The sequence below is a fragment of the Ischnura elegans genome, chromosome 4 (genome assembly GCF_921293095.1).
Source record: "Ischnura elegans chromosome 4, ioIscEleg1.1, whole genome shotgun sequence".
Classification (NCBI taxonomy): Eukaryota; Metazoa; Arthropoda; class Insecta; order Odonata; family Coenagrionidae; genus Ischnura; species Ischnura elegans.
Genome location: NC_060249.1, coordinates 80,006,168 through 80,030,847, shown reverse-complemented (window position 1 = coordinate 80,030,847; position 24,680 = coordinate 80,006,168). Strand labels below are relative to the sequence as shown.

Below are 24,680 nucleotides of genomic sequence, written 5' to 3'. Positions count from 1 at the left end.
AACGAAAGGCTATTAAAACGTATGCCTTTACGTATACATCAAAAATTTGTCATCCGCTAATAATTTAAATAAGTCTACTTTATCAAGACAACCGCATATAATACCCTACGATTCATTTAAAAGGTGTATGGCAAAGTTTATGTTCTGATCACGTTTTGTTCCGCGTATTCTTTGGAATTATCCAATGATAATTCTCATTCATGGTGTGGTCCACCAAATCTTTAAAACGGAGAATTCGATTTAGCGTAGGTAATCGTATTAATTTTTCCCTTCCCAAGACGTTGTTCTCCCGCGAGTACCCCGCGAGGTTTGTTAGCATTTTTTTCGTTTTTTTCGCCAGCATGTACTACGCCGTAAACATCAGTGCTTACAAAGAATCAAACTATTCCATAAAGATGCACGTGTGCTCCACCTATGTGAGTTCGCAATCACGAATTGCTCCATGCACTTCGTGGAAATACAAGACTCGTTCCAAAAAAAAACTCTAATACGATTGCAAGGTTTAGTTGTGTAAACTTGTTTTATCCTGTTAAGAGATCCACTGAAAGGCAAAAGTGCCGAGAAAAAAATTAAAAGTGGGAAATTAATTGAAAAAAGAAGTGGAAATTCAAGTCTAGGATCGTTCCTATTTTTGTAGCGCTTCACTCATTGCATCTGATTCTATGCTAGATGACCCGAAGAGTGACACATATTTGCAACAATTTCTTTCTGGAGCCAATTATTTTTTCCTTCAGCATTAATAGGGTGGTTTCCTATTATTTTTTTATTGCCTAAATCGAAAGATTATTACTCCTGGAGTACGTATTTCGCGCTTTTAGATTTTTAAATGACGATATCTATTTTTCGCGATTAAATGAAAAGTGAAAAATTTCAAGCGCGCAAAAACGCGACGCGTAAGTAGGAAAGTCCGTGCGACGCATTTCTGGTTCCCCCTCTCTCCTTGTGAAGTGACCTTGATCGAGACTCTGAGCGCTGATAGGACGCAGGATGCTAGCGGATAGCTGAGTACCTTGCTGAATGGTAGCGCTTGGCTTAAAAAAGGTTTATTAATACCTTATCAAACGAAGAAAACTTTCCGACCTTAGCCAGTTTTAATAGGTGATTATTAAGACATGTTTCCCTGAGCTCTGTGCCTCATGCATGCATTGGTAACCTCAGACGATGTATAACTTCTATCCTCTCGTGTAGAAACTAGGTCCCTGTGACGTCACGCGGAGTGGAATCGCATGGGCGCCAATCTGGCCTTTTTCAAATGAGGATAAAATTTGACCCTTGCCATTCGTCTAAACCTGTATTTCAAAAACCAAATAATTTGTGTATTATGAATACGCTAATGGTGGGTAACGAATCGCAATCAATGCCCATCGTTTTCTTTGACGAAGGAAACTACCCTATTGCGATACATGCTTATCTGCATTTACGTGGTACCGTGCAGTCACCCTTAAATTTGTGTTACGAGCTACGCTCGAGAGATCATATTTTTAATAATTTTTTGCCAGTACGTTGGTTTTAACGATAGCACGTTATCATTGAATTGTAGAGCCATCAAAACAGGCAGCATTCGAAGTCTACAGGTTCTTTTGTTTTCTTTGCTTTGATTAACAGCGCTTGTACTACCAGAATATCAATGCAAAAAAATTGCCGATGGATCAGGTATATAGTGTTCTTTCGTGATGATTTAATTTTCTTCGGTCCTTCCCGGCTATTGTATTTTCAAAATGGTCTTTGTTTCCATACTAGACTCTCTTATCCTGTGCACTGATTTTTTATAGCGATGATGACAAAAAAATCACTCGACAATGTGTCTTGTCAGTATTTACTCGACTCTTGTCAGTATTTATCCGCGATATGAGTTTATTGGTGTTAAATGGCTTACATTTGATCCTTACAATAATTCGGAGGCGGCGGGTTAAAGTCCTCGCCTGTTAAACCGAAGGTCGCGGGTTCGAGTCCCGCCTGGATAAGTTACCCTTATCCAGGACATGGATATTTGTGATTGTTAAATGTTATCAGCCCCGATGTAGAGGCCGAACAGTGCTGTTTTCGGAGGTGTGTGAAATAAATAAATAAATAAAATAAATAAATAATAAGTGATCGTTCGGAGGAAAGTGTTTTTTTCGGGTATATATTTTTCGGTCAGTTTTTTTCCACATCTTTCCACCTCTAGTTGTCTCATGGTGGAGGTCGCTGCGATGATATGATTAAAAAAAATTGACTCTTCTTCCCCGGAGGTATCATAACTGAAATTCTCCGGAAAAAATAGCATTTTGCATTGCAGCACTTAAGTTATTTTTATCTAGCCAATTTTTCTGTTATCGTATGGTGAAGTTGATGCCCGAAATTTGCTGAATTTGAGGGATGCATGTTATTTCAAAAATAATTTAAAAAGATGTTATCTTTTTCTCTCTACGATACAATTTCATCGCAGATCCTTGAAAAATATGGAGAGTACACGCAGTTAAATCATTACCACTTTATCAATATGTCCTAAAAACTAGCAAGATTATCCATTTTTTATTTAGACTTTACTTTTGCATTTTCCCATGTCCTAACTTCTTCCAATATTCACGATGTATTAAATTCATAAGAATAAAATTTCACGTTTTCATTCCATTCATGACTTTCAGACATCATTGCAAAGTCTCCAAAAAAGGGTAAATTTTCATGGTGATATATTCGAAGATAAAACTCGGATATTGTAAGATGCAATGGAAATGATCACCTAATTTTCGTCGGAAATAATTGAAAGGGACTTTCTCGAAAGCATATCGCAGTGGAGCAGGTAGTTGTCAGTCGTCTTTTCTATAATTCTCTTTGCAATTCTGCTCATGTCATGCGGTATGCCTCCAGTTGGAGAAGTTCTCAAGCCACCGAAACTATGCATCAATTCTTTGCCACGGCGGTGTAATAGTAATTTTCATCCTATATTTGTTCAGTACTTGCTACACTCTTAAATTATGATATAGTGATAAGGCACAATTACTCCTGCTACAATGGTGACGGCCCATGGATGCTCTAATAGGGAATCGTGCTGTAGACGAATACAACTTGTGGAGCACGTGTAGACATCTCAGTTATGTGATGAAAAATCGGTGCCGAAGGTTGTCAATGTGCCAAGTTTTCTAGGCAGCTTTTAAGATTTGAACCCAGGTTCTAGGCGGAGATAATTATTCGCAAATTTGCGTGATCTATTTTGTTTTCTCAATGTTATGGAACATTTCGCGCCGCGTGGTTGTTGTAGTAGGAATTTGTTTCCTGGTAAACGAGAAACTCCAAAAAGAATGTTTTGAGATCTTCATCACACAACATTATAATCGAATGCTAAACGTTTGATCGTATACTTCGTTTATTATTTGTACAATATGGTAATATTTTTTGTGAAGGTAGTTTGGGTTTAGGTTGCATAAAATTTATCATCTGCTGCAGTTAGCTAATAATGATCTCCTGAAGTACTCAGGAAGTCTTCGTCACTGTAAAGGCGGCAGTTAGAATCCCCTTTATGGGTTTTCACTCTGCAAAAAAAAAATCCCACCTTCCACGTCCCTTGTTTGTCTAGGTATTGTGGTCAAGTGGCTGGTGATATTAGTCATGCTGTTAATGCGTTAGTCATACTTGCAATGAGTGGGTTGTTAACCAAAGATGATCATAGGTAGAAGCGTTATTTTTGGCTCTTCATGTAGAGACCATCCCTCTTGGTTCTTCTACATCCACACAAAACCCTGCGGGCTACCTCTAGGGTACATGGCAGGGGGTGATCAATCACCAGCATGCACCATGCAATAGGACCTCCACATGCACACCAAACGGTCATAAAAATATTACGCATACTGACATATTATGCGTCCACATCCATTCAAAGGCATAACTTGGCAGTGGTTAGTAATTCCTACAGAGAATCCATGCAAGGTTAGAACAACGGAAAATAAATACGTGCTATGGGTCGTCGCGTCTTCATATAGAGTCCATCATTTTTACTTGATAATATGTTTACCAGTAGAAATATTAGACCTCATGTTTAAGTACTTTTAAGAGGACGCCTCACTTTATCTCGACCGATTGTACTTTTTACTTTTTGGGCGATTCAATGCTCATTTAAAACTTCATCTTTCAAACTTAAATGCCATCTTGAAAATTTCGGAGTATATACTAAAGACATTTGTCACTATTTATTTTCCTGTATCTCAAACATATAATAATACAACGGAGAAAAAGCCGTGGAAAATTTATTAAATTTGAGATGCAAGCAAATGTTGAGAAGGGCCTGCTTTATATACCCTGAACTGTTCAAGATAATGAAATATATTTTGAACGTCACCAGAAAAGACCGCTTTCGAGAGACCTCATATATGACTTTTGCAATGCGGTACTATCTCATGTAAATGTAGTTTTGGATCAAGTTTTATAATAATTTTTATCTACAGTCATGTACCTCTCTTCAAAGTCGTTTTTCCTACGTAGCGGTTTTAGCCAGTTTGATCTGTGAGATAAAACATATATATTGATCTTTGAGAAAGTAGGATTCCCAAGAGAAATGATACCCCAAGATGTTCAAAGCACGGATCGGCAAAGCGATTTCACAAGCAATGATGCTATCCATCCTATTTTGCAAGATGATCCTCCTAATCGCCATCAGACACGCGTATCTTAGAGCTATGAAAAAACTAGAGTAATCGACCTTCCTTTGAGTATTTATTGAAGTTGATAATTAACAGATATTTATTGCATAAAGAAACCCTTGCCTCTAATACTGCTATGCTAATCTCAATCTCATCATGCCTGATCACCCATATTCTCGACGTTCAATGATACTTCTTGTATTTTTTTCCAAGCTCATCTCAATGTAAATTGAATTTACCAATGAAACGGTCAACTATTTATATATTTGTAATATTACGTATTTATTAATGTAATTCAACAATAGGCGTAAATTCGTTGTACTAATCGTTAATGTTTTGTATAAACCATAATTTAATTCAATGGAACCAGCGGAATCGATCGCAGGATATCACGGCGGAGGGTTCGATGACATAATAGCATTATCCATTTTCATCTCCACATACATCTGGTAATTTGCATAAAACTATTAATGTCTTATAGCAGTTACTTTCTATTCATCTGAGGAGGGTTCGTTTTTTGTTTCGCATCGTGTACTGCGTTTCTAAATGTGAGCATTTTAAAGTAACTCTTGAAATTTCAAGATAACTTTATTTTACCGGATTTATCGTAAAAACAATTTCCAGTTACAAATAAATATTCAGATATTCAGAATAAATACTAAAATTAGGAATATATCGCCAGCCAAACTCTGTTGATGCGGTTTAATGGCTAAATTTAGTGATTATGTAGTTTATTCATCATGTTTGATGGCTTAAAATGATTAATAGGTATTTAGTCTAGGCACTGTGTTTAAAATCGGTGGTACAACAACATTTTCGTTCTATTTCTTTTATAGTCTATGTCTTCAATTTCTGTGTGAAAGATATAATGTATTTTTGTATAAAATTTGTGAGTGTGACAAGTATTTCCAGTGCATTTACTTGCGTAAAAAATCGCATAGGCCAATAGCTACCATTCAAAAAGCTTTCCAAAATATAGCGCCATTTCCACCAGTAGCCGTTTCATTTGGTGGCTTCATTTAACGTTAAAAGAAAAAAAATGTAGATTTTTAAAAGGAATAAAATGTATGTTAATCTATTCCACGAAATTTCAATTCATCAAACACTGTACAAGTTGTGCTTTGCACGAATTTTATTTTAAAATCTCGCGCAGCTGAGAAGAAGTTCGGGAAATGCCCCTCAGGTAGCGCCTCCGTACTGGGTTTTTCCCTCGATGCGCTGCGACGCGAGCGCTCGGGGAGAGAGTGGAAAGGTCGCGTTATATCCGTCGACGGAGGAAGTGCTTCTTCATCATTTTGTCAGACGCGAGCCATGGTGAAGGTGTCTTGATCAACGGTCAGTTGTTCGTTCAGTTTGCGTGTGGCTTAAGTGAAATGAGGTTCAGTGCTTGGGTCGACGGTTCGCAATACTTCCTTTGAGTTTTGCGATTGTGTATCCCAGCCATCTTCGTGGATTTGTTTAGTTTTGCGTTTTACATTCTTCGTTAGCTTTTTTATCATATTCTCGTAATCTCGAGGGAATGTTTGGAGTTTCGTGATTGCTTTCATCATTTTGGAAGCTCGTGTATTAGCGTAGCTAGCTTCGTTCATTAGTGTTTGCTTGTCTTTAGTGGTGTGACGATGTGGCAAGGACAGCATCCTATTGGCCATATTGACGGTTCCGACTTGGTTTCAGGTCGTGCATCTGGCCAGCCGCAGGCGTTATCACATGGATTACCATCTCAGTTGGAATGTGAAGAGAGTCAGCGCCAGTGGAAAAGTGCTTCTAAATTTCAGCAAGATGTGGGTTTTGTGAGCTCGAAGCGTGATGCTTTTTCCTCACCCAGCTCTAAGGGCTACTCTGACAGTGGGAAGTGTTCGTTATACGACTCTGGCCGGACTGATTCAGGGTTTTTATCAGGAGCCAATATTGTGTCGTCCGAACATTGTTTATCAGAAGACTTGTCCCCTAGAAAATTCAAAGACTCTGGCGTCCAGGACTTAAGCGAGGAGGACAAGAAATCCTTCATGAGGATTGACAGTGGTGTGGATGTTGAACTCGAAGAGCCCTTCAGTCACTTAACGTTAAAAAATGCGTCGCTCAACAACTTAAATGTGTCCCCTAAGTTACAGCAAGAAAGCACAAGATGTACGAATGTAAACGTTGTTTCTCACTCGGACAGTTTATCAACAGAGCTGCCATCGGAAGAATCATGTCAGCCGTGTTTCGATTGGGAGAAGTATTTTCAGCAAGATGACGACGGAGATACGTGAGTATAAATTTTAAAAATTTATTTGGATAAAGTTATATCAATTTAACGATTGTCCTGGAATGATAAATTTATCGTGTTGAAGATAACATTCCGCCACTGTGCCATGCTATGCGATACGTTCGTCATTTGTTTTATGGTGTTTAATTTTTCTAAATAATATACCCTAATATTTGCTAAATAGTTGCTTGTATTTTGGTGATCTCATTTGTTTGGCTCTTATTTCAGTATTAATATTGTGTTTCGTTATTTTTTTGCAGCCAATTGCATTTGGCCATCATTCATGGCTTCATTGAAGTCGTGTATAGTTTGATACGCATGGCACCACATCCAATTTTCTTGGATATCCTGAATGACTTGAGACAGGTGAGGCTTCTTTCGTTATTATTTCATTCAATAGTACTGTTGGGCTCCCCGTGGTGTGACATGTCCGTTATTACTTTAGTGAACGTGCCGTGAGACGTAAGTTTCTACATCCACTCAATTACTGGCGATTTCATTCAATGCTGTTTTTGTGGGTTGAATGGATGGGCTGTTGCCATGTTTTGATATTGCTATTTGTTTAGAGTGCTTTTCGCTGTTAACCCCGCGGTAATCGAAAAATCTTGCAGCCGGTGTCGAGGCTTCTCAGTCGGTTTTTTTATTTAGGACATGTGATTTCTCAATTGCTTCAGTAGTATTCCTGCCATATATGGGGAACAACGTGGCTGTGCTGTAGAATGTTAATTTATTTTTATTGCCGTATATTATTTCATTGTGGAATTGTATCATTAGTAATTGCCCATCGTTATCTTCCTTAGAACCTTGATTCTGTAGTCATATTGTTCAAGTTTGCTGTATTTGCAATTGTGCTGGTTTTGACCAAATTTGGGGATTATAATTATCGCTAGGAATGTTGTCAGTTTATTATGAAAGTACATTAACAACTACTTAACGCTGTCTCCTAGACTATATTTGCCTAGTGTTTATTTATACCCCCATTTCTCCTGCCAATGATCTGTATTTTGCAGTTGAAGTTGGTGTCAGTGCACTCACTATTTTTACTATATATACGCTGAGGTTTTTGGAATTGTGCCCAAGAATGTTTTGATAATTATTTTTGATTACTTCTTGGGCGTTATAATGTTTTTTTTAATCATCGAATATCCGTTTTAAATCCTGCATTCCATAAGGCCTTCGCGTGTCACTGTCTATCAATATGCCCTTTGTCGCGTTTGAATCTTAGTTTATCGGAGAATCTCCTCGTATGATGGCCGGTGTTCGATATTAAATTCTCATCCGCGGTTACCATAAATGCGTACAGTCATCGTTTATGGGAAAACCCCTAATTGATGTATTCTCTTAAATGTGGATTTTAGTGATATACTGACCCCACAGTCCAATTCCATGGTGGGTTCGGAAATAAGGTTATCTCACCACATTTGGTGACGAATGTTCAATGTAGTGCTGTACTGTGGCAAAATCAGTGTGCCCTGTGCTAATAATCCTTCCAGTCGTTTTCCTAGTATTTACGCTTGCTCGTATGTTCGTATCGCGTCTTGGTAGCTATGTTTATCTCAAAGGGCGTGGATGTTTGTAGAAATGCAATTCTTAAAATCTAAGAGGGATTGTAATAATCCTAATTTCAAGAGTTAAATAAATTCTCTGTTATTATTGACTTCATTCATTGCCGTTCATAGAGCCCCATGCACCTTGCCGTGCTGACGAGGCAGGCACGGATCGTTCGTCGCCTGGTTGTCGCAGGCGCCTCAGTGGACCAGCGGGACCGCAAGGGCGACACGCCGCTGCACCTTGCGGCACGCGTCGGCGACGTCATGTGCACTAAGGCGCTCCTTGAGCCGCTGACGGCGCAGGAGGCCTCGTCTGCACCCGGAAACGCCTCCCACTGCTTCCCGCCCAGCAGCATCGACGAGAGGAACCATGATGGTAAGTTGTTTTGTTTTGTTTTTACTCTTTTGTAGTCCCAATGGTCGCAGCATTTGATTCCATTCTTAAGGCCTGTTTCTACCGTAAAGCAACGCGTACAAGTTTATGTGCACCTGTTATCATTCGGTTCACGACTTTTTAAGTTTCCCCCCGTCGAAATCTTCTTGTGGGCAAGTTGATGTGTCTTGTAAACAAGCCTTCATGATTCGCCTCCAATACAGCGCCTTTGCTTCTGGAATGTCGCCTGACCTTCATTAATGCATGTCACAGCGAGACATTGATTCGGGGCCGTCACTGGATAGATTTTCGCAGTCTGCTCAGGTTTTTCTTTTGGTTAGCCCTTCCTGAGGACTCATTGGCGAAGTCACAACTACAAAACATGCTTATAAAATCTTGAAGGGATGGAAATTCACAACATTGTGAGGAGAGTGCCTCATGTTTTCGTTGAATGCCATCTTGAGTGTAATATGGCCATCATTATTCAATTTCTGTGTATATACCTCCACAATAATTAATAGTATTTTTTACTATAATTAGCAATAATATTTCTACTTCTCTTTGCTCGTTGTTGTAGACGTTATTTTTTATTAGCATTTAGTTGACGCTGTGATATGGCTGTCTATGTGTTAGTTTTTATTTATTTCGCCTAAAGCATCCTTAAATTGATGGGGTTTAAATTAAAAATGCATGTGGTCTTCTTAGAGGCTGTTTAGTCTCCGTTATATTGCAAAATGTTCGTAGTATATAATAGTTTAAGGTTGGTATATTCTTTGCCCCTACCGTTTTATTGTAGGTATTGATATTATTAATTGCGAGGTGTAGTTGACTATCTTCGTGGTGTCTCATGAAAAGCAAAGATTCACGGATCCAGAATGTGTGTAGTACTCAAGGAGATGATTCTAGTGACACGTCACTTCCGTCATAATTGCTCTTCCTTCGCAATCGGAGGCGGGTAAACGGAAATGTTGTCATGCTTCCGGGCTGTTTTCTGAAGGTGATCTTAGTAGCTTCTGTTGTTGTTTGCTCCGGGACAAGGCGACGCGAGAGTTTCTTTACTCTCTTTAAACGTGTCTCTCACTGTACTCGGTACTGTAGTTGGGAAAAAATTTAGGCGGTACTCACCAAAAATTGCCAACAGCTGAACATGTATTATACATCTGGTCGCGATTGAATTGTCATACTCCAACTCTTATATTAGTTCCAAGTTGTGCCACGAGATAACTCTGAACATGTAAATAACCTTTTCCGATTTTTCTTTCTGAAATTCATTGGACAATTTGCAGCAGGGCTTTTCTTACATACGTAAAAAGGTAGTGTAACCGGTACGCTTAAAACAAGTTTAGATTTTGGGGGTAACACTGTACCGGCCCGACTAAAGCACTGACTGTACTCCTAATGTAAATTCCATCATCCTACGGGGAAATGCTGAATTATTTTTCTCTGCTGATGTTATCATTATAGGTGTGGCCTGCATGCATTTGCGCCCTCAACCCTGTCAGGGCTTCTGGATTTTATTTTGTTTCTTAATGCGGAAAAAATATTTTCCCGCCTAGCGGAAATAATGCCTGTGCAGTTGATCTCTCTCGTTTTCTCTTGCATAGGTAAACATCTAAAGGTGAAAAATCGTAAAGGTGTATGACATGTTTTCACATTTTTATGGAGTTGAAAAACAAGTTTCTAATTTTGACAATGACAATGATTTTCTTATTTTGGTCGGTCGGGAAAAGTTCACCGAGCATGTATATGCTCGTGATGCTGATTTTAATTCAGAAAAACAACGGACTTCCAAGACGGTCTCTTTTGCATACCCGTTCCTACTGGAGTTCTTGGAACTCCAGTATGAACGGTAGAATAACTACAGTTAGCTCAACGGCAGTGTCCACATTACAGCTGTTAATCGTTCTCTCAGTCGTCGCATTCATTGTTCCGTATATATCTCCTGACTTCATCTGCTTTTGTAATTACAGTCGCTTATTTACCCGTTGAATATAGGCATCGTATTTTTCAGGTATCCGATGGATGCATTGCTCTTGAGGATTGTGGTCAAATCCTAGTTCTCTCCTTCATAAATCCACCAGGATACAAGAGAGGTTGTAGGAGACCAAGCATTGATAAATTAGTTTCTGTTATATAGATTCGCAGTGGTGTTATTGGATATTGCCGTCAATGTGTATGTGCATACGTCAATCACCCAACTCTACCTTTCGATTCCTATCATCACATTGGTATTTTTGTCCTCCGTATTTGAACGGCTGGCCCTCTCGCATTTTTTACCCTCGGATTATGCTGCTAGTCACCTAGCAGAGTTGTGTGGCCGCCCGTGCCAACGCCCAAACCTTGCGGATTAACAGTCATTCATTCAGGCTCGTCTCATTGTGTCTGCCTCGTTTGACGAAACGCCCGTGATTTCCCCTCGTTCATTAGGTGGTGGGAGGAGGTGGGATTTGCCGTGAAAGTTCCTTACCAACTGCGACGATGTCTCTCTTAGAATCCTTCCTCATCAATGCATCATCTTTCTCCATCATAAGGGGGGGCCATCCCGTCGCATGGTGAAGTATGCTCTTTCTTTCTCCGAATGGCACGTGCGTGACGCGCTGCTTTCTAACACTTGTTTCCCCCTTCGGATGCGTTTGGGAAATCCCCCCGGTCATTCACTTCCTTCCCCCCTCCTTTGTTTTCACCCCGTGAACTCATTCCTCCTGGTTTTGTCATGGTACCATCGTACTTGGCTTCTGATATCCTTCTCTGAGGATAGGCAGTAATTCCATCCACTTCAACCTATTCAGTTTGTATTCCATATGCTAGTGATCATTATGTCAATTTACTGCCTGATGGATTGGGACTGATCTCTCATAAATCAGAATTGATTTATCATTGTTGGGATTGGTTTATGGGTTTCTAATGAAGCATTTTCTCGCATTCGCGGCCTTTTTTTTAAAGCTCATAATGGGTGGGGGTAAGGGTTATGTTTAGTGTTTAGATATCCGACATAATTTTCCTTTGGGGATTTATTATCATCCTCCTGCAAATGTTTCTCTACATCGCATCGGGTTGCTAAGAACTGCACGGGCGTGATCTTTTTTTCTGAGGCGTTAATTGGGAGTGCAGTTTTTTCTCCTGAAAAGCATTTCGGAATCACGCAAGAACGACTCTGGCAGACTGCTCCTATACTTCCTTGATGGTTGTGATTCCTCTTCCCATCGCGATTTCTCCCCATCCCACACTCGCCTCGGGGCAAGTCTCCGAGGCAGCCAGCGAGGGGCAATTCGGGTTTTCGGGAAGCAGTTCTGGTGGGATGGGGTTTTGCCCACCGTTTAGGACGAGGGTGGGGTGGATGTGGAAGATGCATACTTGGCTGGGGTGAGGTTGTGCTTGAGGCGAAGTTTGGAAATCCCAGTGTAAGCCCTGCTTTGTGTCTTCTCTCTCTCCTGCCATAAGCCCTGTAGTTTGTGTGCACGAGGTAGGAACCCGGTGGGAGGGAGTGGAGGTGGTTAGTCGACTTCCCCCGCCTCCGAACCTGCCTGAGAGCTTACCTCCTCCACTCCTCCATAAGCTTTCCTTCTTTTCCCTTCTCTCGAGGCACCAGCGATGGAATTGCGGCCTTGGGAATCCCGGTTTCTGTCGTCTGGGAATTCCTGGCTTCGACAAACAGTTTTAAAATTTTATCATGGCCGTGTCTTCAAAAATTTCTTTCAATTTTTTTGCCCTACCTCTCAGGTAATTCATGTGTAGTTAAGTGGTTGGCGTATCATTCTTAGCCTTGAATACGTCCATAATGTATAAGGAAACGTTTTAAGTCCGATTTTCAGCGGGATTCCGGGCGTTCCTATCTGGGGTGTAATTTTTTTTTCGATTCGGATCTCGGGTTTCTGGCAATTGGCTGGCGCATACCATGGTCCTTGGTCATCGCGTTTTGCTCTCTTTCCCCCCCTCTCTTCCTTTCGTTGTGCCCCGCGGGAGCGAATATGACGGCATCAGTCGCCGTGAGGGAATTCTTTTGTTTACCACGCGATAGATGCTTAGTATTTCCCGGCGCCGCCTCCAAAACCTTGGGGAATACCGGTCATGTTGGCGGAGCATGTCTGCGTAATTCTACCATCCTGCGCTTACGAGTTGAATTTCTGCCTCTCTCACTGCGTTTTGTGCATTGACTTGCGAATTATTCGTGGCGTATGAAGGCCACGTTTGGGCGAAAACTTTGGATACGCACGGGCTTGCGTGATGGCCTTTAAGTTTTATTTTTTGAGTTAGTTTTGGATCATAATTTGATACATTAATCATGATTTTTATGTTTGGCTTATATTTTCGCCCTTTTTCATCTGATTGCGTCCCATGCCCTTTTTGGCATTCTCTCCTATAAATCGTGTTTGGCGCAGGCATTCCAAAACCGCTTATGTAGTCGGCGCCTTCATTTTTTTCTTTTCGTGTCGGCAAGGACGTCTCCTTGCTAAGGCTTTTACCTCGCATTCTTATTTTTCTTCCGCCGTGTTCTTTCGTCTTCTCTTCTAATGGCGGACATGCATTCATTGTTTATCTTAGTTTGTAATATCTTAGTGTCGTGCATTCGTTAGTTATAGTTTTTTTCAAGTACCGCATTATCTTTCGATCATTCGCATTCACTAGTTTTTCCTTCTTGATAATTTATTTTGTTCTAGTTATAACACGATGGTTTTGTTGACTTTTCAGTTTTTCATGAGTTACCTCTCGGCTTGTTTCCTATCACTTTTAAGATATTGCTGGTGTTTCGTGGAAATTCTTTTTCGAAAAGGATTGCCTCAATCACAATTGCCGCGTATTTCTCATTGGCGACAACGTGTTCGCTGTGTAATTGTTGCTTGTAGGTTTCCTTTTACCTCTACGAATTGCAGCTAACAATGCCGGTGCCTACGACGAGGATTCTTGCGCTCGGCTTACCGTTATTGGAATCTGAGGGCGAATACCTATACAGAGTTCACTTCTCACTACGTAGATTTATTATTGCCTTATTTTGGCGTTCTTTGTCGCGTAGCTTAGTCTCTCGAGATATCTCCCCTCGGACTAAACCGTAGTCAGCTGCTTTTAGTCAGGTATCATATTTTTTAGATGCGTCTCATCATATCTTGTGTTGTAACTATTTAGTGCAGTAATCAGTATTTACTTGATTGTATTACAGCCTATTTGTTAATGTTTGATGTCGTCTTTGTATCGGTTATAGGTTGGTAGACCTGAGCGCTGCTTCTGGTATTGTCATCATGTTACCTTGCGAATTAGGGGATGCAGGTGGTAGGATTTAATCGCTAGATGTTCACGAGGTCTTTAGCTGGCGCTTGTGGGGATAAATCGGATGCCATGTACGTATCTACACGCCGCTTGTGCCTCCCCCTCCGACCAGTCGAAGTCCGAGAGCCGTGGCCACCCAATATGGCAACATGGCGGGAGGATCGAGGTGTTCTCTCCGAGTGGGTTAGCAAAGGTGGCTGCGGGGGCGGGCGGGGGGAATTAAGGAGGCAAGCGGGCACTCGGCGTGGGTGACCCCGTTTCCTGGGATTTCCCCGCTCCACAGCTTGGAAAGAGAGAGTGTGGGGTGGTTTTTACCACTCTGGGGACCCAGAGGTTCTTGACAGCCTGAGTACTTAGTTTTATGGTAGCATGGTCTTGTGAAGAAAGGACGGATTATAAGCCCCTCACCAGGGTGGTTGTAGTGGAGCGAGGGCCTTAATACCTCATGCCCCGTCGGGAAATTCCTACGTTCAGAGGATTTATTCAGGGGAAGTTGGGGCTGTTTTTCTTACCCGTCGTGGTTTTGCACGCGAGGCTGTCTCAGCCTACCGTCCAAAGCTTGGCTTGACTGACGAGGTCGAATGTTTATTCCTGACTGGACCTTGAGTAAGTGTTTAGAGGTCTTTTATATTATCAGTCTCCTCTTAGGCGATCGGAGCGATTTCATTTGAACATGCTACCTAATTCTTTGAAGGTTGTGCCTTGAATTTGCTTGATGTAATCGGGGATTGGAAATTCATTTTTGATCTCGAAGTCCTCTTTCTCTTGCTTATTTATTCCATTAATATTTTTCTTGATAATTTTGTGTGTGACCTGTGCAGGAAAATAATTAGTTACGAGGTGATTGGTTACATCATGGTGCTTTAATAATCCTGAGTTGATAGCCAAGGTTTGACCTTACCACGTGTCTGCTCTAGATAGGTTACCTCCCGTCAATTAATGGTATGATAGGCAATTTTATTCTTGCATACGCACGGGTTAATAGAAGGTCATAAGTGCCTGATCTGCATTTCAGACCACTCCCCGAGCGGCAAATTTCCCGTGCTAGTGGGAAGTTAGTTTCCTGTTTTCTATTGGTCCAATGTATGCGTTCGTAGTCCATCTTTTCCTCTCCTCCTATCTTATGGCTGCAGCGGCAGTTATTTTTGCTAGTCTTGGTCTATCTTTTGCTTATCGTTTTTCGTGACTCTTAGGTTCTTTCCTAGGATAATATGAAGTCGAGGATAAATTGTCTTTTTAAAAAGTGATCTTTTTCTCCAGCAGGCTCGAATCATTGTTTATTAACGCCCCTACTATTATTTTTCTTTCGCGCGTAATTTTATGCTGGCGAATTGAGGTTGCAGTATAGTTTTTTTCCTTTCTCATTCCCGCCGGCAACTTTCAGGGTCACTTCTCGGGAGTCTCATAGCCGCGTTGAGAATCTCTCCGCCCATTTCGGATTCTGCATCTGGCTCCACTTCCCGCCTTGAGGCGGCAGTCTGCGTCGGGGATTCCCCAGGCCCAAGATGTTCGTTGCTCTCTTTGATGTCGTTTTTTCTTTAACGGACCGGCCCCATGCTTAGTTCCCTAACATCACTCGCGCAAGCTGCGGAACGAGAGGCAGTGTTGCTGTTCTTTTATTATTATGCTATGAAAATCGCCTTACATGTTTCCTTAGTTCATTGAGGAAAGAGATAATGAAAAATAAGAATTACATTCTGCATCAGGATTCATAATGAAGCGCATTGAAGATAGTGAAATCACGCCTTTAAGTGACCCGTAACTAGCAACACGACGACATTCGCTTGTGCGTAATATGGTTATGACAAATAGCCTTGTTTCGTATTACTGAATTTGGAAAAATATGCGTATTACGTTAGAAGTGTATATAATTTGGAACTTTTCTTAGGTCCTGATATTATCACTTAGAGCATGTTAAGTTGGGAAGATGTGGAAGTAATTGTGACGGGAGCGATTTAATAGATGCCACTTAATTTTTTTTTTGAGGCATGGAATCCTTTAATGTGGCTGGTTGAACTTAAATATGGACGAGGAAAGGTAATGCAGTTGAGAATTTTTAGGGGAAGGGATAGAGAATTCCAGCCACCTCTCTCTCCGTTTCTTCCTTCCCCTCCATTCCAATTGCGGACTCAAAAGGACTGTTGCGGAGTTGTGGATGCGCAGGTGATCCCAAATAAGAAGCCCGCTGATCCAAAAATACCCCCTCCTTGGGTCAATTTCGGTCCAGAATGGATGTGGGGTGAGGTTCTCGAGGCGTGAGTCAATTTGTAGGCGGTTGCCCCTCCACATCATTTTTCTCTCTTTCTCACCTTGCTCCACTGCGCCTTGCTTGCATTTTTTTCTTGTGGCAATTTGTCTCTTCCTCGTCATGAGTCGTTATCTCTATAGAGTGCTCTTTGTACGGCCTTTGTGCTTCTTCCTCTGATACCTTCGTGGTATGTTAAGTGCTTCTCCATCTCCGAAATAGTGATGAAAATTTGGTAGTTTTTGAGATCATACGCGGGAAATTAGTAATTGTAATTTCCCGTGCTTTGCATGAACAATATTATTTAGTCTCTTCATTGATAGTTTCATTTGAAGCCACGTGGAACTTAGGATATTCTCTCTGCCCTATCATGCTCTCCTGGGATCATAATAATGGCGTCGGAACATTTTATAACCTTTCAGATTCAGTCTTTATTTTCGTAATGCGAAATCATCTTACCGCTAATGAAGATCATTTGCATTCTCGAACTAATGGTATTCTTATGGTATGTGTGATATGTGCAATGAAACCGTTTACATCCGTTGTACACTATCGTAGGAAGGAATATTTGAATTTACGCTCTTGATATTATTTTTTTGTTCGCAGTTGTTGTTTTGTTTATTTTTCTGGCTTTTATACTCAGCATACAAATTTTTTGTATTTGCAGGACAAACTTGCGTCCATTTGGCAGCGATTGGTGGTAACCTGGACGTTCTCAGGCACCTGGTGGGGTTCGGAGCTAATGTCAACGCAAGGGTTAGTATTGCTTTGCACTTCCTTCTTTTAGTATTCTCGGCTGCCCTATCCCACCCCCTCCTCCTCACTCGTGACTTAGCCTTGTGTCTTCTTCCTCGTTTTCCTTCCTCCCTAACGCGTTGTTCTCTGTGACTTGGTTTTCCTGCAGCCACATATGTATTTGACCTCTTATCAAAGGTGACGCTTACGGGAATTATTTCCTTTTATCCAATTCAATATTTTCTCTTTTTCCCTATTGATGTTGGTAGTCACTTGGGATGCGGTACTACTCTGGATTCACTCGTAATCAGTCTCAGGATTAATTGGCCCCTGGTTATTCATTAATGCATCTCGCGGCTGTCATTGTGTTTGACTTAAATCTGAAATTTTTTTCTTGTTAACGTTACGGTTCATGTTACGGCATCGGTCCCGGTTTTTATACTTATAAATGTTTTAAATGTGGCTGCGGGAGCTAAATATTGTTCGTTGCTTCCACTTTCATATAAATTTTGATCCCTCCACGAAGTTCATGCTAATTTCCCTCTACTGTGTTACTGTTATTCGACCATGTCATCTTCACGCAATGACGGTCTTACCTTCGCTGTGTTTTCAGGATGGGTTGAGCGGGCGAACGATTCTTCACTACGGTGTGGAGATGGGAAATAGGCGCCTTATACAGTTCCTGATTGAGCAGTGTCCTGTTCACCTCGAGGCCACAACTTACGCCGGCATGACTGCCTATCAGATTGCCGCAGCGTGTTCACAGTCGGCCCTGGCCCGTGATCTCGTCTCAAGGGGTGCACGACCCCTTCCCTTGCCCCAAGACTCAGATTCGGACTCCAGCGAAGATGAGGTGAGTACTCCTTTCGTGGATTCGGAATCTTCAAATATTTCGATTGTGTATTTCTCCCCACTCCTTTCCTTTGTTTTCCGTCGCCACTACCGTAACTCCTAATTTTGCAGGCCCCATAGGTTTTGGGCTTTCCAGTTGGTGGTAAAATACGTAAAATAGCTAAATCGCCGCATAATTGAGAAACGTAGTCCGCCATTAGAGTTGAAATCTACAACATTTTAGCATGGTTCTTTCTTCTTGGTTGGTGCTGTCTCGGAAATTATGGCTATCTTATATATTCGTATGCTGAAGGGAATTTCGCTCTATAGGTTAGCCTTAAGTGTAATTCGTTAGTTTTGTTAATCTCGCTTCTGCGGGGGAGTTGCGTCTAAATTTAGATTCCTCGCTTTGCAAGGTATGGATGCAAGTATTGGTTGGTTAGATTTTTCTATCTCATGTTTTAATGCCCGGAACCTATCTCCATAGTCGGTTTAAATATGCATCAGCAACATTTGCCAAACGTGCGTACCTTTGCGCGAAAGGTGACGGAGTATTCTGCACTTGCATTTCTCATTTGGTTTGCCCTACCTTTCATTACTTTTTCTCGCCCGTAATTTTTTTCTCAGACAATAGTTGGTGTTTTAATGCTGTATTTGATTTTAGAAATTTACGAGCTTCCACGCTGTACTTTTCCCCGTTTTCCTTTTCCACAGTAAATTTTCTCGTAGGTCATGGCATTGAGTCAGCCCGTAGCAAGCCCTTCCCTTGTCTATCAGTAACCCAGTTGCTTTCGACTATAGACGTTTAGCCATCACGGATGGTCGTTCGTACTTACAGCTGCGGAATCAATGTACCTTGGCCCTTATCGAAGCCATGTTAACTCCATTCAATGGTTATCATGGTCAAAAGTGGGCCTAGAGAAATTTGAGCTGCTTTATGGTCGCTAGTTGGCTTATGTAGCCAAATTGGCATTACCCAATCAGCTTACATTGATGCTCATTTAGCCTCGTGAGGTCCTATCACCTTTCTTTAATTGGTTTTATTTTGTTTCCCAGCTTATGAACCTCGCCCTTTGTCGTCTTAATGTCTTTCCATCAGCACGTATGTACTCTTAGATCAAGTTTCATAGTTAGAAAGTTACTTTGTCTCTTTTCACATGGCAACGTCTGTTTTGAAAGCGTGTATACTTTCATTCATTGACGAGAATTCATTTATGTTTTTTTCTGGATGACTCAGGTAGACATCGATTTGCTCTTGCGGAGTTCCTCGTATTTGAATATATTTCCCCAGTTTCCTCGTGCCAATCATTTCTCATCAGCTCTTTGTCAGATTTCTCGGATGCCTTGTTGACGCATTTTTATTTCTTCCAATTACGTTCGCGAGTTCCAACTTTTCGAGGTCGCCGACGAGGAGAGCTTTCTCGGCCATTTTCTGGAACCACGTCTTCGTCTCTAGTCTGACTTACGAACCTGTTTTACCACCCGCAAACGAGATATTTGTCGAAAATATTCACTGCCCGTGCGTCCGTTGATCTCTCCGCGGTTTCCCTTTGCGGGGGGAGTGGGAGGATGGGCTGTTGCGTTGTGTTCTGTATCATTCCTCTCCTCTCGCACTCGAGTAGTTTCCTCTGGTTCCCGTGCCTCAGTCGCGACGCCACCATCTTGTTCATTGATCTACGGTTGCTTCCGTGGTGGCTTGCCTCATAATTTTCCTTATTTCGGATTCTGCGGTATCCGCAATATTTTTAGACCTTCAGACTTCTCTTGATTGGAGTGCGACTCTCTCTTCTCTGTCCGACATGGGCTCCCAGACAGTTCTGTTCGAAAGCGAGTCTTGAATGCGATGGGGAAAGTTCCTTCGAAGTGGTCTCTCGCGTGCTTCGTTCAAGGCGTGAACCGTCTCCACGAGATCGCTTCGTTTCGCAAAATGGAATGGAAAAGAATGTTCACCATTGCCTGACAATGCAGCGTTAGCGAAATTTCTCAGAAGTTGCAACATTTTTAGGCGGGTCGTTTAGTTGAATTTTCTGTCTTCCTCCTTGTTTTTTCTTTCTCCTTCGCTTTCTTCTTCCTTTTCTGTCTTCCCTTTCTGTTACTTAGTACAAAGATTTGACACTTTTTGGAGCTTATTTTGTAACCTGTATTTCTGACTTAATGTGTAAAGTATACATTTTCTAAAGCTTTTATTGATTCTTTCTTAAGGAAAATTATTGTAATTTCTTGGATTTGCGCAGTGTAGATTTCTTGGTCTACTGTGCTTTAGCATTTTCAATGATGGCTTAGTGGTTTTACTTCAAAATTTCTGTAAACGTGGATGCAATGTTTAATTGAAGGACTTGTTGCTACACTATTTTTGAGCTGTTATTCAAAGTCATATCTTAGAGTTTGCTTGTTTAGTTATCTAACTAGTTTTAGTTCTTTCACGATTAAGTTAAGTTAATTTTAAGTATGCATGTCTTTGCCTCATTAGATGAGCTTGAAGTCAAACGACTACTTCAATGGTCTCAGGATGAATATTGAGGCGATTGGCATCAGTGCCTGAGAGGAGTCCCGTGTGCTGTGGAGGCTTTGCTGTGAAAGGAGGCTTGAAGGATGACTTGACCTGTCTCTGCCTGCTACCATCCCGCCGCAGCAGGCAAGAGTGCAGCTCGAATGCAGTCTAATCCTTGCAGTGAAGGAGTTGATAGAGATTTGAATGCCTGCTGAATCTACAAAATGAGGCTATTATCGCTCTCCCCATGTCCCCATCTACTGAAAGTGTTGACTTAAAAACGTGAAATTGGTTTTAACTTAAGGGCAGCTGTTTGGTAATTGAGTGAAAAGTTCATGTAAATAGTTTTATGTCAATTGATGGATGTTTTGATGTCCAGCGAATGTATGTTAATGGTAGATGTGGGTCAGAGGGAAGGGTAGTCACTGCCCACCACTTAATTTTTTAAACAAAATGTGTGTTGTAGGTGACGTGTCAATGTTTTTATTTGTATGAATGTGTGAGTGAGTCATTCATTGTTGTTAAAGTGATTTGTGGTCTTTTTGACCTGTATCCATAAGTATTTCATGAGGGAAGGAGAAAATTCTATGTATGGATTCATCTGTCTTTAGGAAAAGAATTGAGGGGCGTTCAAGTCCCGATTTGTCTAAATCTGAATGAGTGTTCATTGTTAATATTTTATGAGCCTGTGGTACTGAGTGGGAATGTTGATAGAAAGCAATGCATAAGACTGTTCTCAACTCCCTAATTCAGGAAAGAAGTGTACCTGCCGCATAGTGAGAGGGTTTGAATTATTTCTTCCATTGTGTCTTGTTTTATTATTTATTATTCTAATGCCATTTTCGTTTGTATTTTGCCATGTGCCTTGAACCCTTAAAAGACATTTTGCCAAATTAAATTCTCCACTTTAGGAGAATGTTGCTATTATACTGATGAATTCATGTTAATTCTCGTATTAAGAAGCTGTATAGATGCTAAACTGTAAATGAATGGAGGATTTATGTTGTTTGAAGTCCTCACAAAATCTATATTCCTAGGAAAACAGTAATATCTGAGGTAATGTTTTCTTTTTATTTTGTATATACCGTATACCATTTCTGTTACTTGTTAAACATTGCCAGTCACTTTGAGAATTAAACACTTAATTGACTGACGATTTCCTGTATTTTATTTATCCTTTAACTCCCACAGCGATCACGGAAGCTTTATCGCTCCTTAAATTACGTGTTTAACCATCGACGGATTCTAAATAATCACAGTTCTGTCCTTTTTCCTTGGCCTTGGTCCTCGCTATTTCTGGTGGAATTTTGTCACTTCCCTTTTTTTTGAATACCCTGTCTGCCTTCAATATTTTGGTGATATATTTGCATCAATAGTTTACTAAGGCCAGTGTAAAAATCGTGGTAACCTCATGAAGACTTTAGCCATTGGAACCAAGCCCTTGTGGATCTCATATCTAAGTATATGGTTGCTTCATAATATGGAATTTTTATGTAATTACGGTAGGGCTTCCCAATCGCACCTTCAACGAATGGATATTCGCCACGAATGAAGTCATCGATGCAATACGAAGAAAAGTGATTGGCGCAGGTAAGAGGGTGAGTAAGCATTCCCTCCTACAGTTCTGCTGCTGTCCTCGTTATGTAAGTAGCTCATCGCCTCATTTTTAGTGATGCGTCCTTATTTGTTTTTTTCTGCAGGTGTTTCTCCTACCAGACAAAAGTTTTTTTTTAGATGTTCATTTTCCTCTTGATTCGGCCTGTTTTCCTAATCCATGGCCCCATAATAATATCTGAGAAGTATATGCTTAAAACTTTTTTCCGTGAAGATATAGGAGGGACACAAAAAAATTCACTGAGGATATATATGAGTATTCTTAATAGTCAATACAAATTATCAAGATGCAAATCTAATTCACCTTGGAATTGAATTGAATACTTCTGATGAAATATTGAATAAGTACTTCTGATTGCATATCGAGAGCTGGGTGTTTTCTTACGTGTCGATAAGTGTTATTTTTATTTCAATATTTCGAACCTCCACCACATCACGCCTGAATCAGTTGAATTCATAAAAAAAGAAGTTACGCTTGCTAGTACTGAGCACGTAAAAATTGCAATTCGAGCTTTTGGTTATGATTTTTGGTTACTTTTTTGCAGTATTGATTCCTACCTTGTTTGCCACGATGAAGTTGATTTAGTTTAACTAGTGTTATGCTGCAGGGATTTTAATTTAATGAGCCTTAGACCTGCCTCAACCATCCTTTGCTAATTTTTCCGCTCTGTGAAGGCGGAAACTCAACACAAGGATTTACATTCCTTTCCCGCGCGACGCATGCGGCCAGCCAGTCGCGGTAGTAATAACCCCTTAGGTCATTCGCGCGGAATTCCGCCGTTCGTGACCCGCGACGAATGGTACGGCGCTCAACTCTTTCGGAACGGATGTCTTCGTGAGCAAGTGCAATTAAGGACCACATTATCCCTCGACCGTAGAGGATTATTTCAGCTGTGGGTGGTGGTAGAACATTCTCAGGTTTTCCCCCGGCCGCAGCGTTGCCTTCCCACACAATAGCGGCAGCCGGGCAACAGCCTCTCTTGAAAAGCCTTCCGTTTCCCGTGCGAGCGACCGTTCGGAGCGAGGTTTTTGCCTTCGACGGCGCGCTGGCCGAGGCCTACGTGATGTTTTGCGCGCCACCGCCCCTCCTCACCCAGACGGCCCTCCCGCTCCCTCCCTCTTGCCTCCACCCTCCATTCCAACCTCTGGAAATCCCACATTTCAAGAGTTGCTCGGGAGGCACGCACACCATTGCAACGGCGGCGCGCGAATACGCCTCTGTTCGGCGATCGTGGAAATCCCGCTTTATTTCTCCATCGCCGTCGCGCTGATAAAAGCCTTGTGAGGAGAGGGAGAGGAGGCCTCGGGAAGTGTGTGTGGGTTCTCGAGGTGAACGGAATTGATACTGCAGTACTCTTGGAAGGAGAATTAAATGCTTCACATTCTAGGCAGAGTGCGAGGGGAGTTCAAGTGGTTAAATCGCCCCCTAATTGTCCGGGGGATGGATAGATATTTGGTTTACCCCTTTAATATACTTTTCCCCTACCAAGTGACCCCCTCGAAAAGTTTTCTGGTTAAGGCTATGGTTGACTAGGATGATTGCGTATGTTTTTATATTCTTTATTTCGATTGGGGATACAGTATTTGGCCCCCTCGAAAAAAAACCATCTAGAGACCCCACCCCTAAAATTTTTCTAGCTATGACATCGATCGACTGCGCTAAAAGATTTTGTTTGTCTAATGTTTATATGGATTGAGCATTTTATATCCATCGAATATTCCGAAACGAAAAAATGCTTACGCTCCTTCCATATTTTTCAAATCCTCCCCAAATTTTAATTCCTATCCCGATTTAATCCCAAACTTTTTCGCTATGCAAAACTGGTGCTATGCATTTCTAGCGACAATTGCCCCCACTCGCAAGTCTGAAAAGTTGTCGTATGTGTTCGGCCTTTTTAGATGTATTTATCCTTCAACGATACCTTCTTAGGCGAATTCTTGGATCGTCTTCTTCTTCATTTGTAATACCTCAGTTTTCCTCTTTAGCCGTGTAACAAACGTCGTAGGTCTGTTCTCATGATGCTAATGTTTATATGGATTGAAAATTTTATATCTATGGAATTTAATCTTCCGTAACGAAAAAATGCTTACGCTCCTTAAATATTTTTTCCCGTCCTCTCCAAATTTTCTTGAATTTCCATTTCATAAATAATTTTACCTCAAGCACAATCTTCTTCAATTTTTTTCCAAGAAAAAGAAATCCATTACTCCAGCTGATCCATTTATACTTGTAGGTGAAATTCTAATTAGAAATCACAAAAATCTGTCGGTAAATCATTAGTGATGAAAACAGCAACGTTGGTATTGATGTCTGAGTTAGCTATCCATTCCTGCTATTGTAATCGCAAATAATGGAAGTTAATTTTTACCTGAGGCGCGGCGTCCAAAAGAAGAAGGGGGTGGCCGGCATTTGGGACCCCTAATTCGCCAATCGGTGGATTGGCGGCGGTCTCTAGAACTATTTTCTGGATGGGTTTCTTCTTTCTGATTGGTTAATTTTAAAGCGTATTTCATTTCCCGCGCGTTATGGTTACTTCATTTTTTTCAAGAAATCCCGGATTTTTTATCGAAGTGACCCATCGTTAGATATCATCGTTAGAACACGGCTACGATGGAATCTGTGGATTATGAGAAGAATTTGGATGAATGTTTTTTGAAAGAGGTGAAATATTCTAGCGGATATTTCGCATTGTTGCCAGTATACGGTCAAAAGTA

The 24,680-nt window shown here is 41.2% G+C and overlaps 1 protein-coding gene and 1 non-coding gene across 3 annotated transcripts in view; both read left to right on the top strand.

The window, feature by feature from the left end:
* Positions 1-21,507, top strand: part of LOC124157695 (NF-kappa-B inhibitor cactus-like) — a 31,577-nt gene extending 10,070 nt beyond the window's left edge. The window contains exons 2-7 of one of the 2 annotated variants that reach the window (XM_046532645.1): positions 6,291-6,864; positions 7,125-7,230; positions 8,544-8,790; positions 16,962-17,050; positions 17,643-17,882; positions 20,331-21,507. In XM_046532645.1, coding sequence (XP_046388601.1) covers positions 6,291-6,864; positions 7,125-7,230; positions 8,544-8,790; positions 16,962-17,050; positions 17,643-17,882; positions 20,331-20,402 — 1,328 coding nt within the window. In that variant the 3' untranslated portion in view covers positions 20,403-21,507. The remainder of the gene's footprint in view (positions 1-6,290; positions 6,865-7,124; positions 7,231-8,543; positions 8,791-16,961; positions 17,051-17,642; positions 17,883-20,330) is intronic. The other variant, XM_046532646.1, reaches the window with a different exon arrangement.
* LOC124158308 lies at positions 18,716-18,853 on the top strand. Its single transcript, XR_006864775.1, has one exon. It is a non-coding gene; the product is annotated as a small nucleolar RNA SNORA16B/SNORA16A family (small nucleolar RNA).
* Positions 21,508-24,680: the final 3,173 nt, after the last annotated feature.